Here is an 11348-nt window from a genome sequence, read left to right on the forward strand (position 1 = left end):
GTATACATATATACTGGTTCATTTCATTTCATTATTGTTTCCTGTTATAAATAATAGTACTATGTTTGTCAAGTGGGCAGCAAGTATTGTTTAGTAGTCAGCCCTTTGACATGTACTTGCAGCATAAACATTGAGTTTTATGCCGCTGCTCATTGACCCGGTTGGCATAAACTTCAAATGTTGACGTCTCAACAAGTTTACACATCACGGCTAGGATATTGTTTGTTAGTGATGCCATTTGTTGGCATGTTTATATGGCCTGAACTGCTACTACAATAGTACTTGAGTTCTGTGATGTATGTTTTGTTTCTTTGTCATTTGACAGCCTTTTCTTTGGATTAATTTTGGGAAACTTCATGTTTACTCATTTTATAGTAGATGCAATGTTATTCTCATTTGTATGCACTATAAGATTTAAGAATTTTGGACAACATATAGTTCATTTTTATTTTTATTTTATTCTCTTGTTTGTATGATCTATTCATATCTACAAATATCTAATAAGGTTCTTGTAAATATGTCAGGGAAGATTAGGTAGAGAGCTACTTGGTGCTACCATCACAATCAACCATGACATGATAGTTGCCACAGGAGGACCGACAGGAAGAACATGAATAACAGCCTCAGTAGCTTATTTGTTATGTTGAGTAAAATCGGTTGTACTGGTTCCTAACCTTGCTGTGTGATATATTGTCAATCTATGCTTGTAAGTTATCCCTTCATAGAAGGATTATGTAAACTGCTATGTTGTACTTACATACAGATGGCTACAAACTGGATCAACTATGTAATGTTCTCACACTTTGCAAATACTTCCTCTTGGGCTGAAAATTGGCATTTGGATTTGCAAGAGGCATTTTGCAAAAAACGTTCTTCAAAATTAGGCAGAAATAAATGGGTTAAAGAGGCGGAAATGAATGTGCAAATGGGCTCGTCCAGATTTAAATTGTGCCTACGTGGCGTCAGTCCATGACGGATTGTTCCCGTCATAGAGGTTTGGGCCTGGGCGGGCCTGGTGCAAATCCATGACGGTCAAGAATCGTCAAGGAAGGGATGATGTGAAATTATGACGTGATATACATGACGAATTTCAGATCCGTCATGCATGGGGGCGCATGACAGTTTTTCACTGATCCATGACGGACAAGATCCGTCATGTATTAACAGATTTCTTGTAGTGAGCCTAAGCTTGGGGATGCCCAAGGCACCCCAAGGTAAAATTCAAGGACAACCAAAAGCCTGAGCTTGGAGATGCCCCGGAAGGCATCCCCTCTTTCATCTTTGTCCATCGGTAACTTTACTTGAGGCTATATTTTTATTCACCATTGGTTGGAGCGTCTTGTATGATTTGAGTCTTTGCTCTTTCGTTTACCACAATCCTTGCTATACACACCTTTTGGAGAGACACACATGAATCAAAATTTATTAAAATACTCTTTGCGCTTCACTTATATCTTTTGAGCTAGATAATTTTGCTCTAGTGCTTAACTTATATCTTTTAGAGCACAGTGGTGGTTTTATTTTATAGAAATTATTGATCTCTCATGCTTCACTTATATTATTTTGAGAGTTCTTTAGAACAGCATGGTAATTTGCTTTGGCTATAAAATTAGTCTTAATACAATAGGCATCCAAGATGGGTATAATAAAAACTTTCATATAGAGTGCATTGAATACTATGAGAAGTTTGATACTTGATGATTGTTTTGAGATATGAAGATGGTAATATTAGAGTCATGCTAGTTGAGTGGTTGTGAATTTGAGAAATACTTGTGTTAGAGTTTGCAAGTCCCATAGCATGCACGTATGGTGAACATTGTGTGACAAATTTGAAGCATGAGGTGTTTCTTTGATTGCCCTCCTTATGAGTGGTGGTCAAGGATGAGCGATGGTCTTTTCCTACCAATCTATCCCCCTAGGAGCATGCGCGCAATTCTTGGTTTTTGATGACTTGTAGATTTTTGCAATAAGTATGTGAGTTCTTTATGACTAATGTTGAGTCCATGGATTATACCCACTCTCACCTTCCCATCATTGCTAGCCTCTTCGGTACCATGCATTGCCCTTTCTCACCTTGAGAGTTGGTGCAAATTTCGCCGGTGCATCCAAACCCTGTGATATGATACACTCTATCACACATAAACCTCCTTATATCTTCCTTAAAATAACCACCATACCTACCTATTATGGTATTTCCATAGCCATTCTAAGATATATTGCCATGCAACTTTCCACCGTTGCATTTATTATGACACGCTTCATCATTGTCATATTGCCTTGCATGATCATGTAGTTGACATCGTGTTTGTGGAAAAGCCACTATGCATAGTTTCATACATGTTACTCTTGATTCATTGCCCATCCCGGTACACCACCGGACGCATTCATATAGAGTCATACATTGTTCTAGTATCGAGTTGTAATCTTTGAGATGTAAATAAATAGAAGTGTGATGATCATCATTAATAGAGAAATGTCCCAAAAAGAAGAAAAAGGGGAAGGCCAAATGAAAAGAAAAGAAAGGCCAAATAAAATAATAATAAAATAAAATAAAAGGGACAATGCTACTATCCTTTTTCCACACTTGTGCTTCAAAGTTGCACCATGATCTTCATGATAGAGAGTCTCTTATATTGTCACTTTCATATACTAGTGGGAATTTTTCATAATAGAACTTGGCTTGTATATTCCAACAATGGGCTTCCTCAAATGCCCTAGGTCTTCGTGAGCAAGCAAGTTGAATGCACACCCACTTAGTTTCTTTTGTTGAGCTTTCATACATTTATAGCTCTAGTGCATCCGTTGCATGGCAATCCCTACTCCTCGCATTGACATCAACTGATGGGCATCTTCATATCCCATTGATTAGCCGCGTCAATGTGAGACTTTCTCTGTTTTTGTCTTCTCCACACAACTCCCATCATTATATTCTATTCCACCCATAGTGTTATGTCCATGGCTCACGCACATGTATTGCGTGAAAGTTGAAAAAAGTTTGAGATTACTAAAGTATGAAACAATTGCTTGGCTTGTCATCGGGGTCGTGCATGATGAGAGCATTTTTGTGTGGCGAAAATGAAGCATAGCCAAACTATACGATTTTGTAGGGACAAGCTTTCTTTGGCCATGTTTTTTTGAGAAGACATGATTGCTTAGTTAGTATGCTTGAAGTATTATTATTTTTATGTCAATATTAAACTTTTGTCTTGAATCTTTCGGATCTGAACATTCATGCCACAATAAAGAAAATTACATTGTAGATTATGTTAGGTAGCATTTCACATCAAAAATTCTGTTTTTATCATTTACCTACTCGAGAACGAGCAGGAATTAAGTTTGGGGATACTTGATACGTCTCCAACGTATCTTTAATTTTTGATTGTTCCATGCTATTATATTATCTGTTTTCGATGTTTAATGGGCTTTACTATGCACTTTTATATTATTTTTGGGACTAACCTATTAACCGAAATCCCAGTGCAAATTGTTTTTTTGCCTATTTCAGTGTTTCGCGGAAAATGAATATCAAACGGAATCCAAATGGAACAAAACCTTCGTGAGGATCTTTTTTGGAACAGATGCAATCTAGGAGACTTGGAGTTGACGTCAAGGAAGCAGTGAGGAAGCCACGAGGCAGGATGGCGCGCCCAGGGGGGCCAGGCGTGCCCCCCACCCTCGTGGGCCCCTCGCAGCTCCACCGACCTACTTCTTTCGCCTACATATACTCTTATACCCTAAAACCATCGGGGAAAGCCACAAAACACCTTTTCCACCGCCGCAACCTTCTGTACCCATGAAATCCCATCTTGGGCCTTTTCCAGGTCTCCGCCGGAGGGTGGTTTGATCACGGAGGGCTTCTACATCGACACCATAGCCTCTCCGATGATGTGTAAGTAGTTTACCACAGACCTTCGGGTCCATAATTATTAGCTACATGGCTTCTTCTCTCTCTTTGGATCTCAATACAAAGTTCTCCCCGATCTTCTTGGAGATCTATTCGATGTAATTCTTTTTGGGGCGTGTTTGTCGAGATCCGATGAATTGTGGATTTATGATCAAGATTATCTATGAACAATATTTGATTCTTATCTGAATTCTTATATGCATGATTTAATATCTTTGCAAGTCTATATGAATTATCAATTTGATTTGGCCTACTAGATTGATCTTTCTTGGAATGGGAGAAGTGCTAAGCTTTGGGTTCAATCTTGTGGTGTCCTTTCCCAGTGACAGCAGGGGCAGCAAGGCACGTATTGTATTGTTGCCATCGAGGGTAAAAAGATGGGGTTTATATCATATTGCTTGAGTTTATCCCTCTACATCATGTCATCTTGCCTAATGTGTTACTCTGTTCTTATGAACTTAATACTCTAGATGCATGCTGGATAGAGGTCGATGTGTGGAGTAATAGTAGTAGATGCAGAATCGTTTCGGTCTACTTGTCACGGACGTGATGCCTATGTTTATGATCATGCCTAGATATTCTCATAACTATGCGCTTTTTCTATCAATTGCTCGACAGTAATTTGTTCACCCACCGTAATATTTGCTATCTTGAGAGAAGCCACTAGTGAAACCTATGACCCCCGGGTCTATTTTACATCATATTAGTCTCCCGTCAACTAGCTATCTCTATCGTCGTTTACTTTGCAATCTTTACTTTCCAATCTATACAACAAAAATACCAAAAATATTTATCTTATTATTTTTATCAGATCTCACTTTTGCAAGTGGCCGTGAAGGGATTGAGAACCCTTTTATCTCGTTGGTTGCATGATTCTTGATTGTTTGTGCAGGTACTAGGCGACTTGCGTGTAATCTCCTACTGGATTGATACCTTGATTTCTCAAAAACTGAGGGAAATACTTATGATACTTTCCTGAATCACCCTTTCCTCTTTAAGGGAAAACCAACGCATGCTCAAGAGGTAGCAGAATCCTCCTCCTGGTAGGAGTAGGATTCCTCCTTTCCTAGTCCTACTAGGAAAGGAGAAGGGGAAGGAAGGAAGGGAGAGGAAGAGGAGAAGGAAAGGGGGGGGGGGGGCGCACCCCCTCCCTAGTCCAATTCGGACTTCCTATAGGGAGGGACGCGGCTGCCCCTTGTGGGCTGCCTCCGCTCTTCCCTATGTCCTATGAAGGCCCAACTATCCTCGGGGGGGGGGGGGGGGGGGGGTCCGGTAACCCTCCGGCACTCCGGTTTTCTCCGAAATCACCCGGAACACTTCCGGTGTCCGAATATAGCCGTCCAATATATCAATCTTTATGTCTCAACCATTTTGAGACTCCTCGTCATGTCCGTGATCATATCCGGGACTCCGAACTACCTTAGGTATATCAAAACACATAAAACTCATAATACCGATTGTCACCAAACGTCAAGTGTGCGGACCCTATGGGTTCGAGAACTATGTAGACATGACCGAGACATGCCCACGTCGAAGGACTAAAATAGCCTAGATGTGAGGGGGAGTGTTGAAATATATTGCCCACCTCCCTCCATCAGTTTGGTCTTTTGGATGAGTTGACTGGTGCATGAATTCAACAGTTCTCACGTTCACCTCGGCCGCCATGCGATGGGGTCATGGGAAACTTTCCGAGGGAACCAGTAGTTAGTTTCAAGGAGGCACTACTGCACTGGCGGGGGGGGGGGGGGGGGGGGGGGGGTGGCGGTGCCGGAACAGATGGACGGCAATGGCGTTGATGCTGGTGAGTTGAGAGAAGGAGGCCCAGTGGAAACTAGCCGTGCAGAAAAACTTGTTGACATGAGCGTGCTGGGTAAACAGATCCGCATGTCAGAATGCGTCAAAAAAATTACAAGGTAGAATGTGGCAAAAAAATTAATTCTTGTCTGAACAGTCAACTACGGGATAAAACCTATAACTTACTCTATCTAAAATTCCTTGTCTGGCTCAAGTAAGATGTCATCTCCGAAATAATATTAGAGAATTGTGCTAGATCAATCATAAGGGATGAGAAGTTTGGAACAAACCGAGGAATATAAATCTCTACAGCATACACAAGATAGGGAAGCATATGCTATTTCATAGTTTGTGTGATCTGCTGAGCTTCAGAGCGCATTGTCGAACTGCGAAGAAACAGTGCACTGCATTGATTCGCTTTGTGCTGCGTAGCGTGAAGCAAGCAACCAAACTGGAAACTCACACGATAGATACATGAATAAACCTATTAAAATCTTTTTTTTAAACAAAAACCTACTAATATCTAGAAGTAGGACCAAAGATGATTCGAGCAAATCGCTTCAGAGACGGTAGTAATACACTCTCTAGTGATGGGTTCCTGGACATTTAGCACATGAATAAAGACGGAGGCAAAGATGAAAAGTGGATTCATGCTGGATATTGTATTCTGCCAGTGTGAAGCTATCCTCCAACTGCCACCCGGAAAAGATGAGGCGTTGGCTTGCCGGGTCAATACCGTCCACCTGCTGAATTTTCTCCTTGACACTGCGGATGGTATCTGAGCTCTGAACATTAAACGTCAAAGTCTTTCCTCCCAAATTCTTGACGAAGATCTGCATCGGCCTGGGTCGGTGGCAGAGGATAAGGCCGAGAGTGGCTCCATTCTGGATGTTATAATCGGCCAAAGTACGGCTGCACTGTAAGATAGAGTATGGATGAAATCCGGACGTCCTCCTTATCCTGTGAAACTCGAGGCGCTGTTGGGCTAGAGGGATACCGTACTCATCATTAATCTTCGCCTTGACACTGTCGATAGTATCTGAGCTCTCAACATAGGGAGGGTTGTCTAACACATTGATGTTGATTTTCATCCCTGCATGGAGGCGGAAATCATCAAGAGTAGATCCATCCTGGATATCATAATCAGCGAAAGTACGGGTTTCCTCCAGTTGTTTCCCATTGAAGATAAGGTGGTGTTCAAACAAAAACATTGCCTTCATAGCACCGATGGTATCTGATGGATGGACCTGCGAGGTCATCATTTTTCCATTAAGGCTCCTCACAGAAATCTTAATATGTCCGGGGAAGCGGGGTTCAGAATGAAGGGTAACCCCCTTTTGGATGCCATAGTCGGCCAAGGTGCGGCCGTCCTCCAGCCGCTTGCCAGAAAATATGAGACACTGTTGGTATGGTTGAAAATCCTCCTTGTGATGAATCTTAGCTTTCACATTGCCGATAGTATCTGAACTTTCAACATCAAGAGTGACGATCCTGCCAGTCAAGGTCTTCACAAAGATCTGCATCTGAAACAAATGTGCACACCAAACATCAATAATTTTTACACTACTACATGAGAAGATCATCAGCATCTCCGACAATGAATAGAACAAATAACGTAAAGTTACACATAAGCCCCACAAATAGACACGTGCTATGGGAGTAAATGTTGCTGTTACATTCATGGGTGTCCAGAACTAGAACATAATGACTACCCATGGCCTAAATGAATGACCAGTGTGAACATTCAGACTACGTTTATGCTGTGATGCCTTAAATCTTCATACTTATTAAGCAGAAAGAAAAACATCTAAAAAACTAGCACTGAGGACCTTGGTTTACAAACTGAGACCTCACAGGTCCATCTCCATATGACAAAACTGAATATCTCCATCTCCCTGACATGGTTTACTTATAAAGCAGATAGAAAAGCATCTAATTTATAAAACTGAACATCTCCATCTCCCTGACATGGTTTACAAACTATCTATCACAAAATTTTGAGATATTGTGATTAAGACATACAACTAAATCTTATACACCCCAGCTCTCTTTTTTATTACAGGAAGACAACATGCAGTATTTTCATATTCTAAAGCTAACCAATTCTAAGATCTGACAAATCCTAGTCTGGAAACATGCTTTAAGGGCAATCATTCCAACAGAATTTACATATGGTAAGATCAGCAAATCAATGGCAGATACAGGACTCCAAGTCAGCGTGGTATACTAAATTGGTGTCGATATGGGGAGCCAGAATAGTTCCAAGTCAGCGTTGGGGAGGAAACGCTAGACGGCCACCCGCCGCGGCGACCCCCGGATCGGAGGCGCGGCAGAGCACGCCATCGTCCATGGGCTCCGTCCCGTTTGCGTGCGGTAACAGCAGCTGTAGTCCCCGCCACAATTGAAGCAGAGGGAAGCAGAGGCGGAGGGGAAGAGGTACACAATGTACGTACGCCGGGAGACGGAGGGAAAAGGTGCTTGCTTACCTTGCCGGGAGTAGGAGCAGGACATTGCGCCATGGTGCGTGACGGCGCGCGTGCAAGCTGGGGTTTACTTTTTTTTTAGAAAAGGAGGATGACTCCCGGCCTCTGCATTTGGGCGATGCATACGGCCACTTTATTAATTATTCTCACAAGACCTTACAAACTGATACAACAGTAAGACTAAAGCCACCGTCTAAGCAACAGACTGTCGCTACACCTATCCAGCTGATGAAGGGGCGCAGATAGACTGCCTAATACCAAACAGACATCGCAGCCAAGGCTAATATCTAAGACCTGAGACTCCAATCTAGCCACTTGCCGGGTCTGGGACACACACTGGTCCAGCGTGCTCTCAAAGGCCGCCGCCGCCAACTGCCACCGCTCCATCTTCAGAACTGTACTGATGCATGAACTCAGCTAGGGTTAACTTGGCGGCGGCGGGTGTACCCGATCATATAAGATATCGTTGGCATCCTCACGTCTTTGCCTAGTGCCACATAATCATAATTTGACTAGGGGCTGGGGCCCGCCAATGGCGGGCGTCCTGAGAGCGTTCTTGTGACGCACTTGCCTTGTTGAAGCGCCTCATTGTGTCCCATACAGTCATTTTCAGACACACACACACACACACACATTTCTCTAGTAACATTGAACTAACGGTTGTTAGCCTCACGTTTTCAAATGTCTAACAATGCGATAAAGCCAACATATATAAAGCAAGGCATATCTAACCTTACAAGAACCTCGATCAGGACAATAATATAAAAAGAAGCTATAATTGTAGCTATCCATCACATATTGTTTGCTTCAGAAGAACTGATAAAAAAACTGCAAACTTATATCCTTTCAAAGGGAATCGTAGAAAAAATCAAGAGCCTGCAAGGTGCTATTTGTTCATCCTACCAAGAACAGCAACACCAAGTTAATATAACATCCTTTTCTTTGAGAAGCAAACAAGAAATACCTACAATTTGTTCCACTGAAATGTTATAATCCACTCCACTAGCATGTGACATAAAAATTTCCGAGAAAATTGCAGGCTAGTTTTAGCGTGCCAATTTGCAGTATGTACTACAGCTGCCTGCTACTATCAGAGTATCATGCATCCATCCACCCCAAAAAAGGAGTAAACGCGGGAACTGACATTGAATGTGGATGAAGTGATCACCTTGAAGATGCGTGGCTTGAGGTGCTTGGAGCAGATCCATCACGCGTGTGCCCCTCTACTCCTACGGCTTCATCAAGATGAAGAGGCTAGAGAGAAGGAGCGACAGAGGTCGTCCCCCTCTCCCTCCGCTGGTGGACCCAAACCATCAGCTAGAACGCGGCTAGGGCACGGGGAGGCCATGCCATCACGGATCAACAGCGAGAACGCAGGTCCTCACAAGTTGTAAGCACCCCTGACCACCACGTCGGCATGGTTGAGAAGAGATGGATCTGGGCGGTGGTTTCCGGTGACGAGCGAAATAGAAGTTGCGTGTACCCATAGTAGCTGTGTCGGCAGCAACCATCACAATGAAATATAATCAATGCGTGTCGTCCTGAGTTCCTGAAAGGTTTCACCTGGATTTTCCTGGACCAATGTAGCAAAAACATGCACAATTTCTCAAACAAGGTTAGATGAAGTATGTGAATCAGATGCAGTATTAATACAACAAAAAATAGCACTGTCATCAAAGGATTCACTTACAATCGAAAGAAGAAGCAGCAGCACGATTTTGCTTGTCTCCGTCGGATCTGGGCCAGATACCTGCACCATAAAAATACTCAGAAAATGATGGCATAAGAAGATTACCCAGCAATAGAAAAGCAAACTAAATGTAGACAACTGTATCCTTATTGTTAAGATTCATTTAATAGGAATTTCCTGATATTTAATGTAGAAAGCTAACATTAAATTATATGTTGTGCCATGAACTTATTAAAATTTCCTTGATGTACCTGTATCATGGGATCCATGAGATTCATGGCCTAGTGATCACTAACCATGCCAGTCATCTGCTCCTGGGAGGTAACCCACCCATTGCCATTCTGTAACCTTTGAATGTAGTTTTTCTCCTCCTAGCATTGACATGGAGATGAGCATGAGTCATATTGTGCTCCAGCAATTCACACTAACACTGAATGGAAATTCGTGTAGCACTGTTTGAATGATCAGTAAAGATATGAATGCCATACAAAAAAGTCATAAACCATAACAGAAACTTCCATCCCTTTATATGTGCTCGGACAGCAATATCCATGTCTTCAACTGTCGTTCTCTCCATCCATATTCCAGAGTCGTCGAGTGCGTTAATTCTCCACACTCCTGCTGTTCCATTGGACCCCAAAAAATTGAGGAATGCTCCCTTAACCTATTGTTCAACCTCAAAGTGGAAGCACGGATTTAAACAAACAAACAAACAAACAAATAGCGCATAGATGTAATGTGATCAACAAAATTGCGATCATATGACAATTGTGATAAATCATCACATTTATGGTTCAGATCAACAAATTCCAAATCACTTGATATTGGTTACCAACTCTCAGTTAACATGGCAGCAGCAGCAAACTATGGCAGAGGAGATATAATGGCCTCCAACATGTTCAGACCATGAAGAGAAAAAACTTTTTTTTGCGGAAGAGAAGAGAAAAGACTGCCTGAGCATGGCCCGAACAAAGAGAGGGAATGGAGGGCCTTACATAGAGAGACATGGCCTGCACGCCCGCCATGGTGCTCCTCCGTCACACCCGCAGCCTGCAGAAACCAACCGCACGGCTCAAATCAAAAAATCCAAAAGAAGAAGATGAGGTGAGGGGAGGAAGATGGACGGCGTCAGTACCTTTGATGTCTACGTGCTGCAACTCGTCGCCGGCGTCGATGGCAACCACATCAGCAAGCACCGAGAGAAGGCCGCTGTTGCCGTCGTCGTCGCCCCATCCCATCCATCCATGGGTGGGTGTTGGGCTAGGGTTTCATCCCCATCTATCCATTGGTCGGGTCGAACCTCCATGGCCGACCTCGAGCAGACTAAAAAGCAAGTAGGTGGTGAATCCAAATTCAAGAATGGTGTATTATAGTGGTAGATTGGTATACACAGAACACGACACTGCAATGATAAGTAGTAATTCTGTAGTTTTGATGCATAAAAAGAATTGAACAATCCGGTGATCCAAGTATATAG

General features: G+C 42.6%; 1 protein-coding gene and 1 long non-coding RNA gene across 2 annotated transcripts; both read right to left on the minus strand.

Moving 5' to 3' along the window:
- Positions 1-6253: 6253 nt before the first annotated feature.
- On the minus strand, positions 6254-7221 carry LOC123108566 (polyubiquitin-like). Its single transcript, XM_044530334.1, has one exon. It carries the CDS (start codon positions 7219-7221, stop codon positions 6283-6285), a length of 939 nt encoding a protein of 312 aa, XP_044386269.1. The 3' UTR covers positions 6254-6282.
- A 1986-nt stretch (positions 7222-9207) lies between these two features.
- On the minus strand, positions 9208-10494 carry LOC123108567 (uncharacterized). Its single transcript, XR_006451927.1, has 3 exons — positions 10123-10494; positions 9872-9931; positions 9208-9754 (listed from the first exon to the last, which is right to left on the minus strand). It is a non-coding gene; the product is annotated as an uncharacterized lncRNA (long non-coding RNA).
- Positions 10495-11348: the final 854 nt, after the last annotated feature.

This window comes from Triticum aestivum, chromosome 5A (genome assembly GCF_018294505.1).
Source record: "Triticum aestivum cultivar Chinese Spring chromosome 5A, IWGSC CS RefSeq v2.1, whole genome shotgun sequence".
Lineage (NCBI taxonomy): Eukaryota > Viridiplantae > Streptophyta > Magnoliopsida > Poales > Poaceae > Triticum > Triticum aestivum.